This window comes from Morchella importuna (assembly GCF_003444635.1).
Source record: "Morchella importuna strain M04M26 chromosome Unknown Morimp01GS046, whole genome shotgun sequence".
Taxonomy (NCBI): Eukaryota; Fungi; Ascomycota; class Pezizomycetes; order Pezizales; family Morchellaceae; genus Morchella; species Morchella importuna.
In genome coordinates this window covers 168591-195120 of record NW_025763443.1, presented here as the reverse complement: position 1 = coordinate 195120, position 26530 = coordinate 168591, and the positions used below count along the sequence as shown (strand labels likewise).

The 26530-nt window shown below is 47.3% G+C and overlaps 12 protein-coding genes across 12 annotated transcripts; 7 read left to right on the top strand and 5 right to left on the bottom strand.

The window, feature by feature from the left end:
• Nucleotides 1–3219: 3219 nt before the first annotated feature.
• Nucleotides 3220–3811, bottom strand: LAJ45_10471 (uncharacterized protein; the record flags this gene model as incomplete). The annotated part of the gene is made up of 4 exons (XM_046119996.1): nucleotides 3220–3395; nucleotides 3470–3505; nucleotides 3563–3724; nucleotides 3790–3811. The coding sequence occupies 4 exons, from the start codon at nucleotides 3809–3811 to the stop codon at nucleotides 3220–3222; spliced, it is 396 nt and encodes a 131-aa protein (XP_045966805.1).
• Nucleotides 3812–3943: 132 nt separating this feature from the next.
• LAJ45_10470 (uncharacterized protein) lies at nucleotides 3944–5825 on the top strand (the record flags this gene model as incomplete). The annotated part of the gene is made up of 6 exons (XM_046119995.1): nucleotides 3944–3946; nucleotides 4020–4043; nucleotides 4116–4398; nucleotides 4467–4568; nucleotides 4630–5126; nucleotides 5190–5825. 6 exons carry the CDS (start codon nucleotides 3944–3946, stop codon nucleotides 5823–5825), a joined length of 1545 nt encoding a protein of 514 aa, XP_045966804.1.
• Nucleotides 5826–6478: 653 nt separating this feature from the next.
• LAJ45_10469 (uncharacterized protein) lies at nucleotides 6479–7751 on the bottom strand (the record flags this gene model as incomplete). Its single annotated transcript, XM_046119994.1, has 6 exons — nucleotides 6479–6717; nucleotides 6766–6901; nucleotides 6962–7242; nucleotides 7305–7546; nucleotides 7612–7670; nucleotides 7749–7751. 6 exons carry the CDS (start codon nucleotides 7749–7751, stop codon nucleotides 6479–6481), a joined length of 960 nt encoding a protein of 319 aa, XP_045966803.1.
• A 793-nt stretch (nucleotides 7752–8544) lies between these two features.
• LAJ45_10468 (uncharacterized protein) lies at nucleotides 8545–8855 on the top strand (the record flags this gene model as incomplete). Its single annotated transcript, XM_046119993.1, has 2 exons — nucleotides 8545–8735; nucleotides 8834–8855. The coding sequence occupies 2 exons, from the start codon at nucleotides 8545–8547 to the stop codon at nucleotides 8853–8855; spliced, it is 213 nt and encodes a 70-aa protein (XP_045966802.1).
• Nucleotides 8856–8888: 33 nt separating this feature from the next.
• On the top strand, nucleotides 8889–11300 carry LAJ45_10467 (uncharacterized protein; the record flags this gene model as incomplete). The annotated part of the gene is made up of 2 exons (XM_046119992.1): nucleotides 8889–9178; nucleotides 9293–11300. The coding sequence occupies 2 exons, from the start codon at nucleotides 8889–8891 to the stop codon at nucleotides 11298–11300; spliced, it is 2298 nt and encodes a 765-aa protein (XP_045966801.1).
• Nucleotides 11301–13664: 2364 nt separating this feature from the next.
• Nucleotides 13665–16675, top strand: LAJ45_10466 (uncharacterized protein; the record flags this gene model as incomplete). Its single annotated transcript, XM_046119991.1, has 6 exons — nucleotides 13665–13773; nucleotides 13826–14071; nucleotides 14133–14573; nucleotides 14643–15043; nucleotides 15102–16235; nucleotides 16289–16675. The coding sequence occupies 6 exons, from the start codon at nucleotides 13665–13667 to the stop codon at nucleotides 16673–16675; spliced, it is 2718 nt and encodes a 905-aa protein (XP_045966800.1).
• A 23-nt stretch (nucleotides 16676–16698) lies between these two features.
• On the top strand, nucleotides 16699–17157 carry LAJ45_10465 (uncharacterized protein; the record flags this gene model as incomplete). Its single annotated transcript, XM_046119990.1, has 1 exon — nucleotides 16699–17157. One exon carries the CDS (start codon nucleotides 16699–16701, stop codon nucleotides 17155–17157), a length of 459 nt encoding a protein of 152 aa, XP_045966799.1.
• Nucleotides 17158–17518: 361 nt separating this feature from the next.
• On the bottom strand, nucleotides 17519–18202 carry LAJ45_10464 (uncharacterized protein; the record flags this gene model as incomplete). The annotated part of the gene is made up of 4 exons (XM_046119989.1): nucleotides 17519–17530; nucleotides 17638–17903; nucleotides 17970–18030; nucleotides 18143–18202. The coding sequence occupies 4 exons, from the start codon at nucleotides 18200–18202 to the stop codon at nucleotides 17519–17521; spliced, it is 399 nt and encodes a 132-aa protein (XP_045966798.1).
• Nucleotides 18203–18737: 535 nt separating this feature from the next.
• On the bottom strand, nucleotides 18738–20171 carry LAJ45_10463 (uncharacterized protein; the record flags this gene model as incomplete). Its single annotated transcript, XM_046119988.1, has 6 exons — nucleotides 18738–18861; nucleotides 18923–19434; nucleotides 19490–19746; nucleotides 19804–19896; nucleotides 19960–19972; nucleotides 20031–20171. The coding sequence occupies 6 exons, from the start codon at nucleotides 20169–20171 to the stop codon at nucleotides 18738–18740; spliced, it is 1140 nt and encodes a 379-aa protein (XP_045966797.1).
• Nucleotides 20172–21683: 1512 nt separating this feature from the next.
• LAJ45_10462 (uncharacterized protein) lies at nucleotides 21684–22327 on the top strand (the record flags this gene model as incomplete). The annotated part of the gene is made up of 3 exons (XM_046119987.1): nucleotides 21684–22052; nucleotides 22154–22174; nucleotides 22274–22327. The coding sequence occupies 3 exons, from the start codon at nucleotides 21684–21686 to the stop codon at nucleotides 22325–22327; spliced, it is 444 nt and encodes a 147-aa protein (XP_045966796.1).
• A 400-nt stretch (nucleotides 22328–22727) lies between these two features.
• LAJ45_10461 (uncharacterized protein) lies at nucleotides 22728–23654 on the bottom strand (the record flags this gene model as incomplete). Its single annotated transcript, XM_046119986.1, has 3 exons — nucleotides 22728–23069; nucleotides 23146–23231; nucleotides 23318–23654. The coding sequence occupies 3 exons, from the start codon at nucleotides 23652–23654 to the stop codon at nucleotides 22728–22730; spliced, it is 765 nt and encodes a 254-aa protein (XP_045966795.1).
• A 163-nt stretch (nucleotides 23655–23817) lies between these two features.
• On the top strand, nucleotides 23818–24747 carry LAJ45_10460 (uncharacterized protein; the record flags this gene model as incomplete). The annotated part of the gene is made up of 4 exons (XM_046119985.1): nucleotides 23818–23865; nucleotides 23926–24139; nucleotides 24193–24511; nucleotides 24741–24747. The coding sequence occupies 4 exons, from the start codon at nucleotides 23818–23820 to the stop codon at nucleotides 24745–24747; spliced, it is 588 nt and encodes a 195-aa protein (XP_045966794.1).
• Between the last annotated feature and the right edge of the window lie 1783 nt (nucleotides 24748–26530).

The following is a 26530-nucleotide window of genomic DNA, read 5'->3' as shown; positions in this document are numbered from 1 at the left end:
ATCCGGCCCTGACCATAGGGGAGACCGATTGGCCAAATATCAATGATCGAGTGAGAAGCCAAGTTAGTTCAATCTGCGGTTACAGGCCGGATCGATATCGCACATGCCACATTAGGCCCTCAGGCCCCTCCAAAAAACCCAAAAATGGGCAATAAATGCACAAAAAGTGATGCTGTGGCCATATACCCCTCACGGGACTATGGGCTCAATTCGCATTGGGCTCCACTTCCCGCTACCGATAGAGTTAACTCTTAATTCTACTGCCTTTGGTTCCCACTATATTAATGTACTGTCTTATAATGTATCCAATACACCACTCTAGTAAACCAACACCCTCAAGGAAGTATTCAAGGGCAGAAACTATAGATTAAAGAGAGACATCGATCGGTGCATTAGTTTCTAGAATGGCGTTAGACGATTTTTGGATAGCTCACATACATAAATGCAAGTGATATTTCATGAATATGGATCTTTCGTTGCTTTAAAGTCTTTGTAGTATTGGCTAAGTGGATGGAACACATATAGTACTAGGGTGTTGCAAAAAATTAAAGTGATCGGAATCTGATACGGTACCGCAACACTCACTTATCTGATCCTGATCATTTACCCACACACCCAAGTACATGTATCATGTGCATTACTACAAGTATACTTTAAAGCTATAAACTCCAGTGTTAGGACTGAAGTCGTATTGAGACTGCAGCGGATGATTGCCAAACTTTGTCGTTTCTACACTCTTCCACGGAATCCTCATACATAACCTTGGCTAGCTACAAACCTCAACGGTGGGAATCTCTTCGGAAGATTTTCCTTTAATGTTTGCCCCATTCATGAGTAGAATGAATGCGATACTCTGGCGACTTTAAAGTTATACAAAGTGAAGTGCATGCCATATAAGCGTCCTCCGGCACCTCTCTCCACAACCTTTGACCATTCATTTGAAATATGCATATGCTCTAAAACTTCGTGGGCCAAAAATACATCTGGAATCTTTCAATTGAGTGTAACGCTGTGACCCTCTGGGAAATCCCCTTTAGTGGTGCTTATTCTGTAAACTATAACGATTTCGTATCTGGACATCTCCCGGTTTGCCTCTGTTAGCGGTATTACAGGTCACTAAACTGGACCGGGAGATAGAGTGAAGACTAGTCCCATGCATTATTTTTGGCTTCTAAGCATATTTCCATACACGTACATAGCTCTTGCGAGATAAGAAATCCCATTTCTGCATCACATTGCCGCCCTTTGCGCGGCGCTAATAGTCTCATCGGGTGTGGTAGGGCCACTGAGACTCTGTGTTGAGTTGACGCCAGCTTTTGTCTTACAACGGGTTCAGTGTGTGGGTTTGCCTAAAATGCAGGAATGACGAAATACTCAACTAGGCGCTAAGGACAGTGGAGTAATAACTTATGCGGGCTAAACAGAAGTTTAAGACGGTTGTACATAATGGATTCTGGAACACAAGACGTAACGAGAATTAGAGGATTCTAGATCTTATATTTCATATCTATGCTCCCAATTACGTAACGACTGACCGCCAGTCGCGCTACAGCCTTGTACGTGCTAATGTTAATGCGTAGCTTATTCTCTAGGTATGTAGGTCAAGATATTCAGGAATTCGAAGGTGGAGTAAGTACATGTACTTAGTAGACTGTAGAATAGATCATCTCCTTTGACGGCCATATATATAGCTACAAGTACCAGCCATCCGGGGGGAATTAAAACAAAAGGGTGGCTAGTGGGTCATGATGTAGAGTACATCGTAGTGGAAATCTACATCGTACAAACCGGCCATACCCATCAGAATTATCAATATATGTCATAATAACTCAACAAAGAATCCAGACTAGATGCCTACCCCAAACAGCCAATTTGACCACTACAAGCTCGAAACAGAGGTCTTTAAAAGTTACTGTAGGCATAAAATCCTTTACACATCAGGCCCCAAATAGGAGAAGTGGAATAAAAGACAAATTCTCAGTGTTGGAACTAGTTATGACAGGCCTATGGCCTGAGAAAAAGGAGATTAGGGAATTGAGAGCGGTGAAGCAATTGTTCAAGAATGATAAGCAGTTAAGTTCGAGGGGGTTTCTAGTTTTGATAGAACTCAATCTGATCAGGTATAATTTTTATCCTTCAATCTGCAGGAGCTTTAGCAGGTGCTTAGGACACTTTTGTATTAATATTTCCTTAGTAGTACCCCGACTACTTTAATTTGTCCGATTCTGGGGATGGTTTGGAAAAAGCCTGGAATATCTATTTCGCTACGGAATATATCTAGCACGGTGGCCTAGACCAATATATTCGCAAAAACGGAGCCAACCATGCGGTATCAGAAGGCGATTCAGGAGTAACCATAAAGCAGCTACTTCGTGGGCTTCAAGTAATGCAGGGCGAAGGCTTTTGTCACCGCGATTTAAAATCAAATGTCGAGAACTCACACACATGAGTAGGATAACTTGTTTAAGCTTGGATCATATCCGCTGATAATAAATAAACATAGAACATTCTTGTGGTTTCATGGTCCCATATCAAGATCAAAATTGCCGATTTCGGTGATGATCGCGAAACAAGTAATGGACGACCATACGGAACTCCGGACGGGGGTTGGAACCCACAACTATATGGCACCTGGGTATAGAGATTTATCTCGGACGAAACATCTTTCTATACCAGTGCTATCGATATCTGGTCACTAGGTTGCGTATTCTATGATATTCTCACACAAGATACGCCCTTCCCGGGTGGAAATGGGCTTTGCCGCTACGTTATGATAGGGAAATTCCCGAAAAAGAGACTAGCTGATGCCGGTGCAAGCCCTGGACTCGCAAGAGCACTTACCACTAAGTTGATGAAGCACTACCCAAATGATAGTTAACTGCTGGGCGGGCTCTTTAAGAACCGTGGTTGTGAGATATGCAGATGAGTGGATGTTAGTTTGAGAGTTAAGGTTATACGGACGATGGTTTATAAATCAATCACGGTGGATATTAAGTTGCCGTAATGGTTGATCTATCACATACAAATATATACAAACGAGAAAGATGAATATTGAAAACAAAAACAAAAACAAGACTCCACTGACGTAACTAGTTAGAGAGAAAGAACGAAGTAAACCTATGAACACCCAAATCCAGGAAAATTAAGAAGCCGTCAGTCACCGAGAAGGCAAACAAGCACTCTCGACTCAACCCCATTGTGCATATAGTCATAGGTCAACTAAGTCCTCTTGGATCTTCGGCCAACGCCTGACCTGATCCCACCTTTGCCTCCTTTCTGGACGCCTGGGAATACAACAGCATGTCTCGATTGACGTCCACGTCGGCGAATTCTGCTCGCGTTGATCTTTTTCTTTGATGGCTCTGTGGGTTTTTCGCCATCGACTTCCATGGCACCTTTGAGAGGGTTAGCGTTGCCTCAAATTATATTATCCGAACTCTGGGATCTAGATAAGAAGTTATATACATACCTTCTTTTTGCGCAGGTTCGTCGGGCTTCTCTGGCTCTGTAATTCAGTCAGTTAATACCCAGCTATTTTCAGCATCGAAAACTTCAAGTATACCTTTTGTTTCGACCTCAACTTCCATATCTCCAGGCCCACGAATAGGTTCTTTTCCAGAGTTCGCGAGCGCAAGGAGTTTCGCCGAAAGTCTAGCTGTGCGCGCATCCTCCACAGGGCCGAAAACAGTAGCCGCAAGTTTGGACTTGTTCGACTTGATACGACCTGGACAGGTATGAATGTTAGAAGCGCAGTCGCATCATCATTATAGTAAGGTCGAGAGAACTCACTGGCTCTCAAAGATTTGCCCATTCTTTTTAACTAGTAGTGAGGTGAAGAAGCAAGATCAGATGGATAGCAAATTGGTGCAGTTGTAGTACTTGTACGTGGGGTGTGGGTTTAAACAATTTTAAGTTTTCCTATCGTGTTAGCGCCTTGGCACCTATGGTGCCTTGGCACACATCTGCAGATTTTCCGTTTCGAGCTTCATGATTTGCTCAGACGTTCCATATTCACCCAGTGTCACTCTTCTAGAAGATATAATGTATCTCCGGCTCCACACCTATTCTTTGTCCAAGTATCAATGATCTGTTCCAGCTGATCAATTTCTTCGTAGTTCATATGGGATTTGCAAAACGCTTCGTCAGTCGAGATGTCTCGTTATTTCTTGCCTCCAGTGAACCGTGCTATGACCACACTGGATCGTTCCTTCTTCCAAAAGACCGTTAAAATTACAGCAGCGCATGTGTTCGACCCAAAGAATGTTGGACGGGTACAGAAAGAATGTGTTGAAGATATATTTAAGGGATCCCGTTCGGTCAAGAGCGTCGTCTCAGAGGTAGATTCTAATGGAAAAAGGAGGATGTTGGTCAGATTAAAGCCAGACGTGAAGCATACCGGTATGGGGGGAGATATTATGCATCTTATGATTTATATCTAGATTGACTCTCGACTGATCATCACCTAGACCTGTCGACAGTTGGTGAGAGCACCAGAAATCTTGTCAAAGGCCAAATTTTGGAATTGATCCCACACGACCTGCATCTCAAATATGAGAATTGGGGATATAGTGCGTCCATCACCCAGCATCTGTTCCCCAAGAACGCTTCTGATAACTATAAATGTGGTAGACGAGATAGCAGAAGCAATTCTCCCAGAGGAACTTGTCAATGACTGCCCTTCTAGCTCCACTAGGGTCGCCCATATCGTACAGCTGAATCTTCAGAACAAGTTTCTTCCATATAAACACATGCTCGGCGCCATAATTCTCGACAAGAACCCAGAAGTAAGGACTGTCGTCAACAAGATTGAGGCAGTTGGGACTTGGTCTGAGTTCCGAACATTTCCAATGGAACTTCTCGCTGGGTCCCCCGATACACAGGTTGTCGTTAACGAATGGAACTGTGAATTCCACTTTGATTTTGCAAAGGTCTATTGGAATTCCAGATTGGCAAATGAGCATCAACGTATTGTTCGCATGTTCGAACCGGGTGAAGCAGTTGCGGATGTCATGGCTGGAGTAGGGCCTTTTGCGATCCCGGCAGCAAAGAATCGGGTACTTGTTTGGGCGAACGATTTCAATCCCGATGCGTTCGAGAGCCTGCAAAAAAATATAATGATAAATAAGGTGCGTAAATCATTTTGTTAATTCTTCGCCTGCCACACCCGTTTCTCACCTCGCTGTTAAAAGGTTCATGGAGTTGTTCAACCTTTTAAGCTTGAGGCTAGCGAATTCATCCGCACCTCTGTCCGCAACCTCTATAGGCTCTCCCGATCTCCTTCGGCAATCAGAAATCCAATTAAAGTCTATAGTCACCAGTATTCCGAAGGAGTGCAGGAAATTCTCAGGAGGGCTGGCAAAACCGAGGAGGAAATCAACCCCCCGCCTGTTTATCTCAGAATCCCCCCATTCTTCTCCCATTTTGTTATGAACAATCCAGCTACAGCGGCCTCCTCTCTCGAAGGTTTCATCGGTGCCTACAATGGGCTTGAGAACCAGTTTTTTGACGCCGAAAATTTGCCTAAGAGGGAGTTCCCGCTGGTGCATCTGTATATTTTCCAGAAGGCTGGACCAATGCAATATACGAAGCGTCACATCTGTAGGGAGATTAGTCGAGGTTTAGGATACAAGGTTAGGCCTGAGGATCTGGAACATCTAGAGCTGGTGAAAATGGTTGGGCCGGAGAAGGGTTATTATTGCGCTAGCTTTAGGTTGCCAGCAGAGGTCATGTTTGCTGATGTCCCACCACCGAGGGAGGAAAAGGAGGATCTGAATGTCAGGCATTGGTTGAAATGGAGTGAATACGATGATATTCCACCCCAGTAGAAGTATAAACCTGATCAATAGGACCATTTGCTATCTAGGACTCCTGTGTAGCACTTCTGTTATGTAAATAGCTGGCGTTTGGTATGTAATTTCCTGGCGTTTTGGAAGACTATTCTTTTCGATTATGGGATCTCTAATTCTTCTATTTTAAGAGATTTTGAATTATTTGTTTTTCGTGGTATAAAACTTTGATTGGAATATGTCTACGACTAAAATGATATTCCATTCCACGAAACGCCACTCCAGGGGTATGATCAAACCACGCGAGAAATATTAGTATCGTAATTGGGATTCTTACTCCCTAAAATGAGTATCCGATGGGAGAAGGGGTTTTACTTCAAAGAGCTGATGCGTCTCTGAGTTGCTTCTCTGGTTATCGGGGGTTAGTCATGATATCTCACTCGTATATTTAAAGGCTCAGAGAGAATCGCAACACCATGATCGGATCCGGGGCTCTGATATATCACCCGTTAAAAAGGAGCGAATAAGTTAAGTTCCTATATTTCTAGCGGCCCAAATTTCATGTGTGGAAAGCACTCGATCATTTATACATCAAATACCAACAAAGCTTCTGGTGAATGCTAATGCGAACGCTGAGTAATCTAGTTTTATCCTCATCCCCATCTCTCAAACCATAGAAATTAAGCTAAATACTAAGCTTGGACACGGAAGCTCCTCCCAGTAGCAGTCTTCTTCTCTTTCTTCTCAGATTCCTCAACTTCAGGCTTGGCCCTGTTGAGGACCTTGAGAAAGTCCGCGACACGGCGTCGCATTCGCGAGTGCATATATGCTTTTGCTGCCTTAATGTGGTAGTGAAAGTAGTCACGGAAGGTCTGGATATGGGAGATTGACTCTTCTCGTCGCTGGGGGGTGAGATGGCGGGGGAAAAGAACTGGGTATGTTAGCAAATTATCCTACAAGGGATTGGTGAAGAATTTACCGAAAGTGATGTATCCAATTTCACCGGTTCCATCATCCTTCACACCGGCTACATTGCGGATTTCGAGGGGCGGATCGTTCCGGTACAGGACCTGCGGGGCGTTTTGGATAGCACGTCGCCGGGCATCAACGAATTCCTTCCCATAGAGTTAGCCTAGTAGCTCAAATTTGGGATACGGAAGGTAAGCTCAGCATACCGACAGGAAGACCTTTCCAAAGATCCTATCCGTCTCTTCTCTAAAAACAGTGCTGAAAATAACGGTAACACGATCGTGGGAAGCCTGGATATACATAGCCTCCTCCTCTCTGTATCTGATAACCATAACCTCCGTCCCTTCCCCTGTTGGTGCGGTTTCCGTAGTGAATCCCTTCTGAGCCTCTGCAAGGCGATGGTGCTCATCAATCGCCTTCTCGAACGGTGCGGCCATGGTGTTCCGCTTCAATAGGGAAATGCGACGGATCAGGTTCTCCTTCTCCTCTGTTTTCGGAAATTCTCAGGTTAGTTTTCCAAGTATCCGATAGACCGAAGGGAGGACATGCCTGGCTCTGCCGGGAGATTCTCTAGATCCACGATTAAGGAGAAGTCATAGCCAGCTTCAACGTCGGTAATGAGTCCAGCGTACTCTCGCTCTAGAACTCCCAGCGCTCCGTGTTGAACAAGATCCGAGAAGCATTTGACAGAGATAGAAACAAGTATCTTGGTTTTTGTTTCCGGGGTTGAGATGTGGAAAGTAACTCCGTCGAAGTCGGAGATGACCTGGTCAATTGAGGCGGGGGTTGCACTGTATCAAACTGCTGTCAGTGATCTAAAGCGTGATATTGATAAGTTAGAAGCTTTAAAGCTTACCTATTGAAACGCTCCGTCAGGATTGACTTTAGCAGGAGATTGTGGTATTCAAGGAGAAGCTATTTGGGCACGAGCATGGTTAGCAATGGGGGATTATGTGTTGGTATTGAACCACCGGAATAGAGAGAGGTGGATACCATTGTGAACTTGAGAAGGACTTGGGTATTGGTACGATTGAGGTACGCGTGATATGTTGATAGCTGGAGACTCCAAGAAGTGTATGAAGCTGGCAGCTAGATACACGAGGGGAATGTCCGTAGTTGTTGCTCCCCGCTGACGCCTCGCCAAGAACGCACGAGCCTCACAACGTGACACCCGTGGCTGACCCACCAAGATGGGCACAACTACATACATGGATTTTGTCGGAGCATTTATGTGTCTGAAGCTTCCTAACTAATTATTATATGATGTAGTTATTTATAGCACTCTACTAACTATATACACGTATCGGTGTTCTTTATCAACAAGTGCGCACTTGAAAGCTTCAGTATTCAATTGATAATAGAATGGTCAGTCAGCCAGGCCCAAGCAATGTCGGTTTACTGAAATCTGGACTCTAAATGAGTTTGGCGGTTTTAACTGGGGATGGAGTTTGGAGTGAATTAATGACGTATACTGAGATGGAAACTCGCTCTGTTAGACACGCAGATTTATCAACCACTGTATGCCTATGTCCGTGCCCTAAGTTTATTTACTTCGGGGACAAACCTTATAGACAGTACATGTAGATATATGTACTATAATTAGCCGTCTAGTATCTGACTTAGAAACTTCATGCCATACCATTGGAAAACGATGAATATAATTAATATCGGTTGCGGATAGTACTAGTATACTACTGCTCCGGAATATATATTTGGAACTTACCCGGAGACACAAATTCAACCCTGATCAGTTGATCAGTCATCTGCCCCACCCTGCATCCCACCTCAGATGGCGGAAATGGCTGAATTGAAATCCCTAGCTCCACCACCCTCCTGCCCGCTACGTAGATCTTCCTTCGACCCTCTCTTCCCTACCCCTCGCTCCCACTGTCGGTCGCCGCGCAGGAAGAATCCACTACAAGCTCGCTTTCTTTCAGCGCCGAGTTTTCTTTTTTATCCATTGATAAAAATACTTCTAAGGTGATTTTCTCGAAGGCTGTTTCACAAGTCGGGTTTATACCTCCGCTCCGTTACTGGCGTGACTCATTAAAAAGTCTAATCTCCATATATCTAAAAAGGCCACCTTCCAATATCCCGTAGCTACATCGCCATTGCCAAACCCTACACGGTACAATGTCAATCCCAACAGACCCTCGTGAGCCTATCCCGGGTTCAAATGTCATTCTGATTGATAATTACGATTCATTCACTTGGAATGTCTACCAATTCCTTGTACTTGAGGGCGCACAATGTACTGTATTCCGGAACGACAAGATAACCTTGCAAGAGGTTATCGATCTCAACCCGACGCAGATTGTGATCTCTCCTGGCCCTGGACACCCAGAGACCGACTCGGGAGTCAGCATACCATGTATCAAGCACTTCGCAGGAAAGATCCCAGTATTTGGTGTCTGTATGGGAGTGTGAGTTTATCTATCCTTTTTATGGCGTTTAAGGAACTTGTACAAACAGGAGTCTCAAGTAGTGTTTTACAAGTCCAAATTTTATACTAACTAGAAGCATTTTTCGCATAATAGGCAATGCATCTTTAGCGCTTTCGGTGGCACCGTATCATTTGCTGGGGAAATCGTTCACGGAAAGACTTCACACATCAAGCATGACTCAAAGGGAATTTATCGAAATGTTCCCCAGGACATTGCAGTCACCCGCTATCACTCTCTTGCTGGGACACTCGCCACACTGCCATCCGTACTCGAGATTAACTCCAAAACAGATAGCAACGTGATCATGGGTGTTAGACATAAAGAATTTACAGTTGAGGGAATTCAATACCACCCAGAGAGTATTCTGACTGAGGAAGGCCGCTTGATGATCCGGAATTTCCTTGAGATGAAGGGTGGAACTTGGAAAGAGAACGAGAGCTATGCAACCGCAGGAACTACAAGCTCGGTACCCGCCCAGTCGTCGACGTCGCCTCAAGATGCTGCTTCGGGCTCTATTCTTGACCGAATTTATGCCCACCGTCGCAATGCAGTCGCTGCTCAAAAACTGTTGCCTTCTCAGCGACCGTCGGATCTCGAAACCCTTCACTCACTATCTATATCCCCGCCCCAAATCGACTTAGTCAGCCGTCTGCGCTCTATTTCGACTAAGTGCGCACTTATGGCCGAAATCAAACGTGCATCACCTTCAAAGGGTTTGATTGACATTGATGCTTCAGCTGCCATCCAAGCCCGGACATATGCTCTTGCCGGCGCGGCCGCTATATCAGTATTGACGGAACCCGAGTGGTTTAAGGGGTCGATTGACGATCTCAGGGCTGCTAGGCAGGCAGTCGAGGGGATGCCTAACCGACCAGCAATCTTGAGGAAAGAATTCATATTTGAAGAATACCAGATCCTCGAGGCCCGGTTGGCTGGCGCTGATACTGTTCTCCTCATTGTTAAAATGCTCAGCGACGAGGAGCTGGAGAGGTTATATAAATACTCCGCAGAGACGCTAGGAATGGAGCCACTCGTGGAGGTAAACAGCAGTGAGGAAATGAAGAGGGCATTGAAAATTGGTGCTAAAGTCATTGGTGTCAATAATCGTGACTTGCACTCATTTAAAGTGGACCTTGAGACCACCAGTGGATTGGTTGGAATGATTGACAAAGAGAAGGTAATTCTTTGTGCTCTCAGTGGAATCTCAACGAGAGATGATGTTGCACGATACGAAAAAGAAGGAGTTGGTGCTGTTTTAGTGGGCGAAGCCCTGATGAGGGCAGGAAAAACTGTGGATGTCTTCATCAACGACTTACTCAACGAGCCAACCTCGGCGCCAGCTAAAGCCCCAGAATCGAGGCCGGAAGTTTTGGTAAAGATCTGTGGAACTCGTACTGTGGAAGCCGCTAAAGTAGCGGTTGAATCAGGCGCCGATATGATTGGCATGATTCTTGCCGAGGGCACAAAGCGAACTGTTGACCTTGATGCCGCTAAAGCAATTTCCGGCGTCGTCCATTCCACCCCTAAAGGCGGAGTCAAGTCTTCACCAGCTGCTTCTGTTTCATCGTCGCCGGTCACTACAGCAGAAGACTGGTTCACTCACTCCAAGAAAAGCCTCATCTCCCACCCAACCCGCGCCCTTCTTGTGGGCGTCTTCAGGAATCAGCCATTCTCATATGTCCTTCAGAAACAGCGAGAGCTAGATTTGGATATCGTGCAGCTTCATGGTTCAGAGCCACTTGAATGGGCTCGTCTTCTTCCCGTCCCAGTCATTCGTCGTTTCTCGCCTGGTGAAGCTGGCCTTGACAAGCGTGGGTTACACGCTATGCCATTACTTGACTCTGGTGTGGGTGGTACTGGCGAGAGGCTTGATGTAGCAGATATTAAAAAGACTTTGGCCGAGGGCGCAATTAAGACCCCAGTGATGTTGGCGGGTGGCTTGAACTACAAAAATGTAGCAGATGTGGTAGGAGATGAGGAGGGTTTGGTGGCTATGGGAGTGTGTGGTGTTGATGTGAGCAGTGGAGTTGAGACTGATGGGAGACAGGATCTAATGAAGATCAGAAAATTTGTGTACACGGCTAAAGGAAGAGTTGAATAAGGTCACTCCCGTTTCCATGTGTAATGGATGTTGAACGAAGGCGTTTTCATTTCAATTTCTTTGTATTTTCTTTCTCTTCTATTTTCACTCTCTGCAAGGCGGGGACGAATTTTTCTTGACCTTGATGGGCCTAGAATTTCTATGGTGATTATTCGCAACCCCATGTAGGGTTCTTGCTATTTTGAACACTCCAGTGATACCATGTTTGCTTTGACTTAATTTGTAAACAAGATATGACCCGAGAGAATAGATTTGCCGATTGCCATCATTTGCGGGTTTTTCTACTGTTCGATCGAGTTCATCAAAGGCGAATTCATCAAAGGCGATCGCGAGTGATTGTTCATGACATAAACGTCGATCACCAGCACCTTGGCTGCAAGTGAAATAGTATCTGCCAAGAAGCAATACCTAGTGGGCTAAATTTTAAAGATGCGGTGAGCAGGGATAGAGCTCTTGGCGCGTATTCAAGCAAAGGAGAAGGCCTGATATCTATTCCTCCGAGAGGGAAGTGGAGAGGGGAGTACTTATCAACATGACAACGTCGCCCAGCCTTAAAGTTTTCTTCCTTTTCTCTAAACCACCATTTATCCTTTGCATTCCCAACGAGATAGACCCATGATCGATAAGCCGAATCGACAAAGCTCCATCCAGTTGAATTAACTTTCGATTAATTAGAACTGCTAATAGCTCCAAACATCGCGTTTAGTAGAAAGGCACACTGAGTCTTCGTACTGACATTACCAGTCTCATCTTGGGCATTTACTCTACATCCAAGCCCTATCTAGATCTACAAGGACGTCTGATATTCTTACGTTTCTTTATTAATTGAGAAGGGTCTATTAGATGGACCCAACGGGCCCATACCGGTTCAGAGTTCCCTAAAGAAGCTCATATTTCCAGGATGAATCTCCGATTTTTATTCGGAAGCTCCGTCGCCAAAGCTCAGTGGCAGAAATATTTCGCTGCAATATATCGATGAAGCGTAGCTAATCTTGTCGTTGCTCGCGGATGCCGAGGCACATCCGACCAACTCACTAGGCCGAATCAGGATGAGCGGAAAATTGGTGTTTCTCCGTTCGCTCGAATGATATAGAACCAAGCTTTTTTGCGGGATATTTTTTATCTTCTGGAACGGTGAAACGCCTCTTTTGGCGGGAAATCCGGGTTGAAGACGTAAGCTTCGGAGAATTTGATGCTGCGGCATGAGATGTCACTCGATAGGTGAGCCGAGGCACGCAGGGTAGCAGCTAAATGGCGCACATCACATAGTGGCAAATTTAAACAGAAAATAGGTAGGTACATGTAGGTTCCAAGACTCTGGTATGGAAGAATGAATTGATTTTTGATTGAGTCCAGTAGGTATTCGAGGTGGTTTTGTGAGATTGTTGCATCCGATTTCGCTATGCATGCGAGCCTCGTCTCGGTGAAACTACTCCAATCTGCCGTTGCAGCCGTGTAGAGTACACGCATAGAATTGGGCCTGATTGTTTATCGAACGTATGATTCTCATTGCTAAAGATGTTGATTATATCCACTCGGCTATCGATCCGTAGAAAGATAGGGCGACCGATACTGAAACCATACGGCAGTGGTCTGCGAGGGGGAAATGCTAGATGGCAGCCTTGCGAAGACCGCACCATACGTGCGAAATACGCTACATTACAAAGTTGCTGTTTTATTTGCGTTACCAATGAAGATAAAAAAAACCAAAATTTCAATGAATATCAATGATAGCCTTAACCAGCATTTCCCCACTGGTTCGGAATCTCCGTCGGAGGTTTATGCAAGGTAATTGTTTAAATGGAAGCTTAAATACACCGCCAAGAACACTAACGTTTCGGGTTCCCTTCGCATATGAAGCCGCGGGTCAACTCCACCCGTTTGAAACATTCTACAGACCCTTGCGGCCCCCGAAATCCCGTCCTGCACCAGCATCACGCACTGGGTGATGTGCATTCGGACAAAATAAAACTCCAGTCGGAGCACTCGGAGCACTCGGAGCACTCGGAGCATTCGGATGCACACTGGAAAAAGCTAGCCGCTTTTCGCTTTCAAGCTCTTGAATTAGGGTCACATGTAGTACATGTAGCTAATATGGAGAAGTACGGAACTTTATTCTCACCGAGGTGCATGAGAAGAGTTTCGTGCATCATATTATGTAGCAATTCCATGGCATAGCTTGGATAACCTTGCAGATTTGTATAGCGGGGTTGTTCTCGATACAATATATATATCGTCATGTCCATCAGCTTTAAGAGTACAAGCAGCCCTCATCATCATTATAAATCTCATCATTCGACTTGAATTCACCGGGTATCGATTTAAATATTACTACAGAAAAATACGGACTGTTCTGAAGAAATCATGACGACTCCTATTCCCGCACCACCTGGGTTCCCAATCATAGGAAACCTGGCGGACCTTGATTCAGAATTACCTACAAAGACTTTGCGACACTTTGCCGACATCTATGGTAATTACTACAAGTTACTATACTCAATAGTAGAGCTAATTGGACAATATAGGCCCGATTTATCGTTTCGATTTTGGCGGAGGTGCGACTAAAGTAGTTATCAGCTCACAAGAAATAGTAGAAGAGGCCTGCAACGAAGAAAGATTTATCAAAGTTATCCAAGGAGGGCTAAATCAAGTACGAAACGGAGTTGGAGACGGTCTATTTACCGCACATCATGATGAGAAGAATTGGGGCATTGCGCATAGAATTCTAATGCCAGCTTTTGGGCCGTTGTCGGTTCAAGGAATGTTTAATGGTAGGTATTAATTGAAGCTACTCCGACCATTGACTAAGGTGTTAATGTTTGTGATGAATAGAAATGCACGATATTGCGAGTCAGCTCGTTATGAAATGGGCCCGTCACGGTCCAGACCATAAGATTGTAGCCACGGACGACTTTACTAGACTGACTCTTGACACTATCGCATTGTGCGCCATGGATTACCGCTTCAATTCCTTCTATACAGATGAACTACACCCTTTTGTTGGAGCTATGGGAGATTTTCTCTCGGAGTCCGGACGGAGATCCCAGAGGCCAGCGATTGCAAACCTGCTGATGAGAGGGTCGAGCCAGAAGTATGAGTCCGATATCGCCTTGATGAAAAACGTGAGTGACGAGGTGATCAAGAGGAGGAAAGAGAAGCCGACGGGAAAGAAGGACTTGTTGAATGCCATGTTGAATGGGAAGGATCCGGTCACAGGGGAGGGCATGTCAAATGAATCGATTATCAATAACATGATCACCTTCCTGATCGCTGGTATGCATTTCTTTTCGTCCCCTACTTGAGTTCCAATATGTCTAACACTGATATTCCGTATCTATTTAGGTCATGAAACCACGTCTGGAATGTTATCATTCGCCTTCTATCTCTTGATCAAAAATAGCGCTGCCTACCGCACCGCACAGCAAGAGGTCGATGACGTTTGCGGGAAAGGCCCTATCAAGGTAGAGCACATTTCAAAGCTGAAATACCTTAACGCCGTTCTTCGTGAGACACTCCGTCTCCATCCCACCGCACCTGCATTCAGCATGTGCCCAAAGCCTGGTGTAGAAGAACACCCTACTTTGTGCGGAGGCAAGTACGCGATTGGCAAAAACGAGCCCATCATCTGCTTGTTGCCAAAGGTGCATACAGATCCAGCGGTATATGGAGAAGATGCGGAAGAATTCAAGCCAGAGAGGATGTTGGACGAGGCATTTGAGAAGTTGCCCAAGTATGCTTGGAAGGTAATTAATATATCTCTCATAATTGCGAGTGTCAATGATATTGACAATTATATTATAGCCCTTTGGAAATGGAATGCGAGGCTGCATAGGCAGAGCCTTCGCCTGGCAGGAAGCTCTCCTTGTAGTTGCAATTCTGCTACAGAACTTTAACTTTCAGCTCGACGACCCTAGCTATCAGCTGAAGCTCAAACAGACCTTGACGGTCAAGCCTAAAGATTTCAAGATGCGTGCAACTCTGAGAGATGGAATTGACGCTACAATGCTCGAAAAGAAGCTCCAAGCCGGTTCTGCACCTACTGCAGAGGACTCCACGCTCAAAGAGACATTGAACAAGCCCTCAAACTTGAAGCCAATGAGCATCTTCTACGGGTCAAATACAGGAACATGTGAAGCTCTCGCAGCAAGACTGGCAAAAGATGCCATTCAACACGGCTTCGACGCTAAAGTTGATCCTCTGGATTCTGCAACTGATAAGCTTCCGAAAGACCAGCCAGTTGTCATTATCACAGCTTCATATGAGGGAGCACCTCCGGATAATGCGAGCCACTTCGTAGAGTGGTTGAAGAGCCTTAAGGAAGACGAGCTCAAGGGAGTCCAGTTTGCCGTCTTTGGTTGCGGTCATCGCGACTGGCAGGCGACTTTCCAGAAGATTCCCAGCTTGGTAGATGAGCTTATTGGGAAGTGGGGTGGTGAACGAATCGTCAATAAGGGTACAGCGGATGCCGCTAATGGTGACATGTTCACCGATTTTGACGGGTGGGAGGATACGCAGTACTGGCCTGCGGTCGAGAAAAACTATGGCGGTACTGCTACTTCGCCCGACGCGGTATCAACTCCTTCCATTGAGGTCACCGTTTCTTCGCAAAGCCGCTCCACGAACCTGAAGCAGGATGTGAGGGGAGCACTGTTGATGGAGAACAGGCTTCTTACTGCTCCTGGTGAACCGGAGAAGAGGCATGTTGAGATCAAGCTGCCGACTGATATGGTCTACAAAGCTGGAGACTACCTTGCTATCTTGCCTACCAACCCCAAGAACAACATTAGAAGGACTGTAGCGAGGTTTGGTCTGGCGTGGGATGCGGTCTTGAATATCAAGGCGAATGGCCCGACAGTTCTGCCGACTAATGTCAACATTACGGCCGCGGATGTGCTTTCGAACTATGTTGAGCTTGCACAACCGGCTACCAAGAAGGTTTGTCTGAGATTTCTACGCCTCATTTATGACACTGGCTAACAATCCCCCAGGATGTCCTTGCAATTGCGAAAGCTGCAGCGGATGAGAAGACCCGCACGGCACTCGAGAACCTTGCTGGAGACCTATTTAACGTGGAGGTCAGCCAAAAGCGTCTCAGCCCTCTCGACATACTCGAAAAGTATCCTAGTGTCGCATTCACATTCAGCGAATTTCTTGCCATTCTCCCCCCAATGCGTGTGCGCCAATACTCAATCTCATCCTCGCCTCTATACGCCCCCGACAGTTGCACGTTGACCTTCGCCGTCCTTGACCAAGAGGCCATCTCCGGCCAGGGCCGCTATGTCGGTGTGGCCTCAAACTACCTTGCCCACCTTGAGGCCGGTGACCATATCCAGGTCTCTGTCAGGGCATCCGCGCACCCCTTCCACCTCCACTAGACCCTGTCTCAACACCACTCATCATGGTCTGTGCCGGTTCCGGTCTCGCCCCCTTCCGTGGGTTCATCCAGGAGCGTGCTGCGCAGATTGGAGCCGGGCGGAAGCTGGCTAGGGCGCTGCTGTTTGTCGGATGTCGTGGGAAGGGTGACACGCTTTATGACGAGGAGTTCAAGAAGTGGTCGGCGATGGGAGCTGTGGATATTAGGTATGCGTTCTCTAGAGAGACGGAGAGGAGCGAAGGGTGTAAGTACGTCCAGGATAGACTGTGGCATGACAGAGTAGAAGCTGTCGAGCTGTTTGATGAGGGTGCCAAGGTGTTTGTGTGTGGGAGCCGGGAGATTGGCGAGGCGGTAAAGGTCACCTGTAAAAAGATGTATTCAGAGAAGGCTGCGGCGTTAGGGAAGCCGAAGAGCGAGGAGGAGGTAGAGGAGTGGTTCTCGAACCTGAGGAACGCGAGGTATGCGACGGATGTGTTTGCTTGAACGGGTGGGGTAATCTCTTTCTTTAGTTTGGTTATTTGGCTTTCGGTTTTGATTGGTTCTATTTTTTTTTTATATCTATGTAGTGTAGTTTATTGACATGCATGATTTTTGGTTCAATCTGAGACATTGATGTGCGAGCGCTGAGTGATTAGTTGTGACGGAGGAGAGGGGAGAAATGATTGAAACCCCCAGAAATCTCTTCCAGAGGCCCAAGCTAACTACCAGCTAGCTACAGCAGCTAGCTAGCTGCCAATGATCGACAGTAATCCCACTCCACACACAACAAATTTACAAAAACGAGAGACGGAGGAGCACACCCAGCCAACCAGCCAACCAGCCAACCAGCCACCTACAACCACAGCTAACTACCCGCCTATGCCCCATCCCCCCAGATGCCCACAACCCCCATCGCAAAGCCCATACCCAGCAAACCCCCTCTAACCAACCCCCACCTCCTCCACCTCTCCAACCCCCTCTCACCACCTCTCCATTCACCTCGACACCACCCCTTCCCCTCCCCTCGGTCTCCACACTCACCACCTCCGCCTCGACGGCACTCAACCTGGCGCCCTCGACCAGGCGCGCCACCAGCGGCACCGCCGCCGTCAACAGCAAATACGGGTGTCTGCCGCCCTTTCCGGCAAACCACCAAGCGGCCACGAGCACGCCCGAGGCGGCCACCTCGAGCGGCCGCGTCACCTGTCGGAGCAGGCCGAGCGAGACGCTGAAGGCGCGCTGCGCCTGCGCTGGGCGCCCGTCAGCAGGCGCGTACGGAAGGTGGGGGAGAAGACTGGGGGGGAAGGGGGAGCTACGCGCTGACGCGAGGGTGAGGATGCTGCTGAGCGTGGAGGTGCTGAAGTTTAGGTGGATGCCCTGTGTGTGGTGAAAAAGGCCGTGGTGGGAATGGGTGGTGGTTAGCTGGTGGTTGCTTTGCTATGGGGGTTGGGTTGGGGGTACCCCGCGGTGGGGCTCAGTGGGGACTTACGGTGAGGAGACCCAGGGAGATTACTCCCGTGAACTTGAGGGTTGCTACGACCTTTGACATGGGGGAATTGAAGTAAGTGGTGGGTTGGGTTTTTGTGTTTAAGGGCAATTGACGAGAATAATAATAATTTACAGGAAAGGGAACCGGAGAGAAAGTAAAGTTTCTCGAAAAGGGTGTGTGTGGTGGAGGAGAGAATTGTAAATTGTGGGCGGTTGTTTCCCTCTTGGTTACCGTCGCAAATCACATTCCTGGCACGATAATGGCATTGACTGATTATCAGATTCTCGATAGACAAACCGTCCATTTCCAGCTGGCTGCGTTTCGCCACCTTCCAAGCCCCGGGGTACTTCGGCCTGGGGTAGAAGCATCGATGTCACCGGAAAGCGTTTCCCAATACGGAGACAATGATTGTTTGCACAACTTTTTTTGCTATCCACCGAGAAATCATAATCCAGCTTAAGCTGTAGAAATAAACAATCCTTTTGAACCAAACAACCGAAATCATATTCTCCTATGATTTATTAGGAGAAGGAAAAAACAGAACGAGGTATACATTATAAGGCCTTTAGATAGAGAGTAAAAGGAAATTCATTCTTTACAACTCGTCCTTGACGGGAACCTCGGCTTCCTCCTCAGGTGTTACAACTTCGGCAACCTCGGGGGTGGCGTTGAGGTAGAACTGTTTGAGGATGTTCTGGCGGATAGTCAAGTCATCGCGCCTAATAATAACAATTAGCTATACTCCTAACAACGTGGTTCTTGACTTTGGAAATATCATACTTGGATGGGATCAATCCATTCTTGGTGATCATTCCCTGGAGCCTGTTCAACTCCTTCTCGACATAGTCGGCGTTCTTTGAAACCTTGGCAAGAACACGGGCATAGTATGAAGCATACTTGTCCTCCAGTCCCTTGACAGCGGCCTCAACCTCCTTGACGAAGCTGGCCTCCTTGCCTTTGACAATCTTGGCAACAATCTCATCAAGAGCCTTGACACGGCCGGCAGTTTCCTTGAGACCACCGCCAACAGCACGGTGGGTACCAGCGTGGTCGTTGATGAACTCGGTGAGGTGCTCCTCGGTGCGGCCATACTCGTAGTCGACGGGCTCAGTGGAACCCTTGGGGAACCACTTGAGGGTGGGGTAGCTGCTGACACCGTATTTCTCGGCGCTGGCCTTACCGCTGGGCGAGTCGCAGTTGATCTTTGCAATGACAACGTTGGAGTCCTCCTTGAAGTTTGTAGCGAGAGTCTCCCAGGTAGGAGCAAGAGCTTTGCAGTGACCGCACCATGGCTGCTCCAAAGTCAGCAATCCATCATTGTGCTGCCGAGTAGTTGATCACACTCACAGCATAGAACTTGACCAAAACATCCTTAGACTCATCCAACACAACCTCGCTGAAGTTTGTATCCGTAACAGTCTTAACATCACTTGGGGCCTCCTTCTTAATCTTCGGCTTGACACCCATCTGTTCTGAGATGAAGGTCTGTAGTGACTCGAGGTCGCGCTTGCTCTCGTACGGGATTGGCTGGTCGCTCTTTCCATCGAACCATTTCAGCGTTGGGAAACCCTTCACGCCAAAGCGCTGTCCCAGGGATTTGTGGTCTGCAAAGGGGGGTTAGTTAGACTGTGTAGAGTAACAACCAATGGAAAGCGACATACTGTCTGCATCAACTTTGGCAATTGTGATCTTGTCCTTCTGGCTGGCGAAGGAGTCGGCGAGCTGCTCATAGATGGGGGCGAGGGTCTTGCAGTCTGTGGGAATCCATTGTTAGTTTGGGTTGAAAGGACCTCCGGCTCCGGACAAGTAGAACTTACGGCCGCACCATGGCTAAGAGAATTGTTAGTAGATAGCCCTTATAATCTTCTCGAGAGAGTAAACAACATACTGCAAAGAACTCCACCAACGCCGGCTTCCCGCTCTGCAGAATCTCTTTATCGAAATTTTTAGGAGTGAGATCGAGAACATTGCTAGCCTGCACAACAGCCAGGAGCGAGAAGGCCGCAAAGAAGGATCCGAAGCCCTTCATGATTGAAGTTGATTGTTTTAGGCTGCTTTGGTAGGGGTATTTTTTGTTGTATTTGTGTGTGTGTGAGTTTTGTTTTCCAGCCAGCTTGATGAAAGAATGAGAAAAAAGAAGGACAGATTTCCACCGGAGCTGGTGAGCTGTGGCACTGGCTGGCTAGTAGTGGCGGCGGGATGCGTTGCGTTGCGGCTGATAAATCCAAATGCCCGGTTGTAGTAATCGGGTGAACCCTGGCTTTCCATCATGGAAGGATATGGGTGTGGCTGATGAATACAGTATTCATTATGGGATTGTCATCTCAGATCATGGTTTGGAAGCTTCCTGGGGGTAGAGACTGGCTTCTTTTTGAATATGGTTTTGTATTGTGGTACACGTGGGTGGAGGACTTGAGTACAGTACATGTATGTAAATTAGATTCGATAGATACTGGATCTAAAACACGATGTTTAATATATGCTCTCCTTACTTGTACTTGGAAGTAATTTTCTATATTTGGTATGCAAGTGAGTACGAGGCAAGATATGAGTGTAGATTTGTTTCGTGCAGGCTGTGTTATATGATTATCAATATTCACGTACTCCTGGCCGTGCAAGCTTAACCCCGAAAAAGTCTCGAGTAATAATATCTCCATTGCTACAATCCAGCTAACAAAGATAGGTGATAGGATACTTACAGTCTTTATAAACATTTTATCCACCTAGCTGGATACTTGGCAAGTTTCAATTGCTATCGGTATCAATGTCCTTCCTTAATATCTTTAGATCTCAATAGCACCCAGCTATTAACAGGATTACGGAATGATAATAAAAAGCAGAGCTTCGTGACATTTTTATTGCCGCTGTTTTTCTTATTTTGTAACTTAAGACAAACCCTTGATATCATTACCATGCCCTATGCCCCGGAGCTTCCTTGAAATCCTAATATTTGGTTTGGTGTATTTGTTGGGCTGCAAGGGCACATTCTCTAGATGTTTCTGGCTTGCTCTCTTCCAACTATTGCAGTTATTACTCCATGATGGAACTCAGTGCCGGATTTCTTTGTTAGGTATTCGGGGCTCTTGAATAACGACTGTTCTTAATAAAGTCAACCTTACTATCCTAATTCCAGAAGCATCGAGTTCCGGGTCTTCTTTGCTCTCTTCTATTCCGAGACAGCTAAGGCCCCAAATTTCAATCCGGACTGACCGCCAAAGGGATTGCCTATCATTGGTTTTATCCCGGGGGTGCCCTGTCTATGGGTTCGAAGAGAGCTCTGATTTGCTACCCATCATGCCATGGAGCTTAATAGCAGTTATACCTGCTACGTATCAGCACATATAGCCATAATAACACCCCATATCCTCCTAACCGCCAGCTCCATTTACCCATAATCACAATCCAAAACCCCACCCTCCCAATCTCTCCCAAGCTTTCCCTCCTCCCCTCCAAACGAAACAAACCGAAAACCCACCAGACCCCCCCCCTCCCATCCGCACACCTCTCCCCTCCCAAAAAACAAAAAACAAAAAACAAAAAAATGGTACAACTCACCGTTGTTGAAGACGTCGAAGATGCACACTTCGCGCAGCAACGGCCCTACCAGGACCAAGAAGACGACTACGCCTCCGACTCTGACCGCTCGTCGCTATCCAACGACGACGGTGAAGTCGAGATCGAGGAGACGCTGTACGACCGTGTTGTGGCGCTGAAGGACATTATCCCGCCGCGGCAGCGCGCGGTGCTGAGCGCGGTGCTGGCGTCGGCGTATGGGGTGATGAAGAGCGGGTTGAGCATGGGCGGGACGACGCTGTGGGTGCTGGTGACGGGGGCGTTTGTGGTGGGCGTGCCGTTTGCGGTTGCGGTGGGGGATGAGCAGCAGTTGGTGGAGATGGAGAGGGATATGAAGGTTTGTTTGATGCCGATGCCTTGATGTCTTGAAGCTGTGATGGTGGGGTTGAGTGAGTTGGGTTGGATTGGATAGTGGGCTGACTAGTGGTGATTGTGTAGATGCAGCAGTTTACAACGGATGTGAGTGCCAATTAACAGTGGAAATGCTTGACTGGAGAGCTGCTCTCTTCCAGATCTATAATGGAGTGTTTGAGATGGAGCTGACAATTGTGTTTTTAGTCTCTTTCGCCCGGTGCTCAAACGGTGGTTCTTGGGGAGCCACAGAAGAAGTAATGGGTTTTATTGAAAACGTTTTATCTTATTTTTTGTTTATTGTTCAAGTCAGTACTTTACTATACCCTTCCATCTAGTACGACGATGATATCTTCTTGAATGGAAAATATTGGTTCTCTGTCTATATTCTGTTTCGGTGCTTCTTTGGAGTAGCTATCACTCTATCAATTGGAAACAAATAGCTTCATGGTGCATCATGAAGCTTCAAGCATTTCTTCACGGGTATCAATTCAGCAAGTAGTCTATTGTAAACAGCTCTCCGTCTCTCTGCTCAGGTCCCATTAAGCTCCGTAAACTCCATACGCCCTCCAAATCCCAAATCTACATGATTTAACCAGTAAGCAGCACAATGAAACACAGCTCATCACTCACAACTGTCAACCCATTCACAGTCTCTCACTCACTCCTCTTTCCCCAATGCCTTCAGCGCTTTCGCCTTCAATTGCTCTACGCCCTTGACACCCTCCCACTTCTCCAAACACACCTTCAGCACCCCCCACTCCCTCTCCGCCTCCTCCATATTTCCCTCCTTTACCGCCACCTCAATCCTCTCCGGACACCCCAGCGCCCACACCACCGTCTCCTTCTTCCGTTTACTGCCCTCCCGACCCCCCGTCGAGCTCAGCGCAACCGGCGACACCGGAATCGTCTGCACAAGCGACGCCGACACCTGCGCGATATGCGCAATCGCCGGGCCGAGCGTCGAAGTCGTGGGCGCGAGGGGCTCCATGTTGGCTCTCATCTTCAATGTCCCCAGTTAGGCAGCTGCCCTCTATGTATGTAAAAACTACGGAAATATAGAAAAATGGATTATATACCTTCCGGATCGTGTCCGTCGCCATGATCAGCTTGCTGTAGTTATCGTATACCAGCGCCTTCCGCTCACCGTCAAAGCCACGTATCTCTACTCCCACTACCATCAGTATCAAACCCTCTTATCCTCTTGCCCGCTCACAACATGTAGCTAAGCCCAGAAACCAGAGCGCATACCATTCACAAGCTCATTCTCGACCCTGAGCAGCTCCTTCAGCTCCGCCGTCTCAAAGAGCTTCTCGACATACGTACTCACCTCGAAGCCCTCGCGGTCGAGCTCCCCAAGCTCCTCTACCGGCTCTTTTGGCGCCTCTTCCGCCTCCTCACCAGCTTCACCAGAGGCCTTGAGCCCGTAGAACTGGCGGAGAGCGGACCTGTTGCGGCGCGGAGAGCGGAGGCCCGGGCTGGGGAGTGGGAGGTCGAGGGAGACGCCGCGGGAGGAGGAGCGGGAGGACGGGGAGGGGAGGCGCGGGGAGGCATGGGAAGCGTCGAATGTGATTGCGGGGGTCGTCATTGCTGTTTCTGTGCAGATCTTTAGGTTTTGGGGGGAGCTTTGGGGGATGTTTTTGTGGGTGGGCGTCACGTAAGCAGGTGGCAGTATCGCGCCTCATCTCTTTCCTTCTCTTCTACACTCCTCAACAACTTCACTTCTCACCAGAATCTCACCGCTGGAAGAAATGGCGGCAATCTCCCAGTTCCCATTCCCCATCCCCACAATCACTCCTGTAAGCCTTCTTCTCCCTTTCTCGCATCTACATCTACGACGCATGCTAACAAACCACCAGGAAGACCTCGCAGCCTTCGACGAATCCCACTTCTCCCCCACCGCCCACACTCACCTCACCGCAAACTTTCTCCCCCCTCCGGACCCCTCCGCCGCCGCCGCCCATGCCGAAAATGAAGAAGACAACCTCGGTTACTACCCCGACGGCACAAAACGCACCCTAACCGACACACAGATCAGCATCTTCCGTCATAGCGAGATCCAGGAACTCCTCCGTACATTTTCCTCTTCCCCTCTCCCATTTCGGCATACGACTAACACTCTCCAGGTCGAAAACGCCATAACCGCAACCGCCGCCGCAAGTTCCGCGAGCGTCAGGCCGCCCAGAAAGCCGCAGAAGAGGATGAAGTCCGCGCGCAAGCTGCTGCTGAAGCCGCTGCCGCGAACCCCGTCCCGCAGACCGAGGCCACGGAGGGACTGGTGCGGAAGGGGAGGCTCGAGGCCGCCATCTGGGCGAGTGCCATGCAATGGGACGAGCAGGAGGGGGGTAATCAGGGGAAGGACCAGCCCCCGGTTGAGGAGCCGAAAGTGCTTGGCAGGGTGGATAGGGCGTCGGGTAGGGAGTTTTTGTGGCCGGCGATTGAGAGGTAAGCCGTGTTTTTTTTCTCTCTTTTTTTCTGTTGGGATGGGGGGAGGGATCCGAAGTGATGAGAATTATATACGTCATCCTTAGACGGAGTCTGAGGTTCCATTTTCGGGACGCTCGGATAATGACGAGATGAATGTACTCAATCTGATAGGATGGTTATGAGGGGCTGTTTTTCTTCATTATAGCGAGAGTTTTAGTTGTATGCACAGTATGCTAACTGAAATAAGGGCGTAAAATCTTAATGTAGGTACTCATAATTCACGATTGCTTTTCTTTCTTTCTTTCTAGGAATGGGTTTTCGTACTACTTTGTGGAGGGCAGTAAGGGATGTTGGCTGCCTGTGCTGGCTTTTTAAGAGCTGGTATGGCCGACATTGGTATAAGGAACGGCGGAAAGTCCACTTGATCTCGGCCGTTTAACATTACCAACGTAATGACTACTTGACGGCCAGAAAAGACAGTATCCCGGTAGTATCAAACGACGCTAATCAGACTACCTACCTGATATCCAATAACTCGACTTTCCAGGGTTACATTACTAATATTCTTGCACAATACCAGTTCGCCACTACTAACCAGCATTCTCTTCAGTCCTGTACTAATATGCCCTCAGAGGCGTTCTAGGAGCATTACCGCCCCATGGATCCACCACCACCATCTAAATCATCTTCACATCCATCCATATACACTGTAATAATCCAGTCCGTAGCATCTACCATAATAAAAAGAATATGCTGAAGCTCTCATTGATCACCGGTGAGAGAAGAAACCCTAGCTTGCGCTCGGGCTCCTCGCCATTGTGAATGTATGTTTTGTATAAAGTTGTGAGCTACTTGGATAAAAGAACGAGCTTTGTGGTTTAGATGTGACTGGCTAGCTATGGGGAAGAAAGATGGGTATGAGTTCTATGGTTACGGAAGAGCCTTCGGGGTGTGGGTGTGGTGGACACCAAACAAAAGACGGAGTCATATCGTTCATCGGCTTCGGTATGACTACATATACTCAAGAGATCTCCCTGGAATATATGATATATCTCAACCCATATCCATCCCTCACAGTCGCCTAGAGACACACATACACCCTTTACACATATCCAAAATTCACATTTACAAGCACTGGGACAAAAATAACTCTGATTTAAGGCTTCGTAATAGTACAGTAGGTAATTATTGGTAAACTGCCTGGACGTAAATTACCCCAAGAACGCCAAAACGAGCCCTTTTCATATAGCACTAGAACCCACCATTTTGAGATATAACCTATACCAATCAGTGAAAAATCACTTAATAGATAGTTAGAAAAATCGTTTGACAGCATTAAAACTCCGGGAATAATCATTGTACCATGGATGGTAGAACATTTTATTTGGTGGTTCTCAGAAAACGTGCCAAGACCTCGAATTTGTATGGGGTCTTGGCCAAATCCCAAGATTTGCCACATAACTTCCCAAATATTTGATGAAAACAATTTTAAAGTGTATCTTACTATCCTAAAAGTTTCACGGTGTTTAGATAACAATCGAAGCTTAAGGAGGTGGCCAATTTTAGCGCGAAAATGGTGATTGCCCCGAATGTCGGGGACAGAGGGCGCCTGTGAAATTGTACAAAGTTGCCTATATAAGTTTAGCTCGCAATTATGCGAGCCTGGGAGCTTTGTCCGGGATATGTCATAGTCGCTGGTAGTCATATATATAAGATCAGCGATCTATTGCACTCAGCCTGTAGGATATTCTCTCCACATATATTCCCACATTATGGATGATGAAGGGCTCACAAGCTGCTAGCGCAGCTTGTGACCCCGACCTACTCGCGAATTAAACACTCAGGAAACTGGATAGATCGAGCGACTTTCGACTCGTTATACGTCCAAGAACTATACCTATCTGAAATGAGATTAGTGCGGCACGAGTGACATTCTATGAACCCATTATTAGTCAACAGATATGAGTAATATAAAGAACAGGCGCTTATTCTTAACCGCCTTTCGTCATTTTCACGATAACTGTATTGTGAGTACGA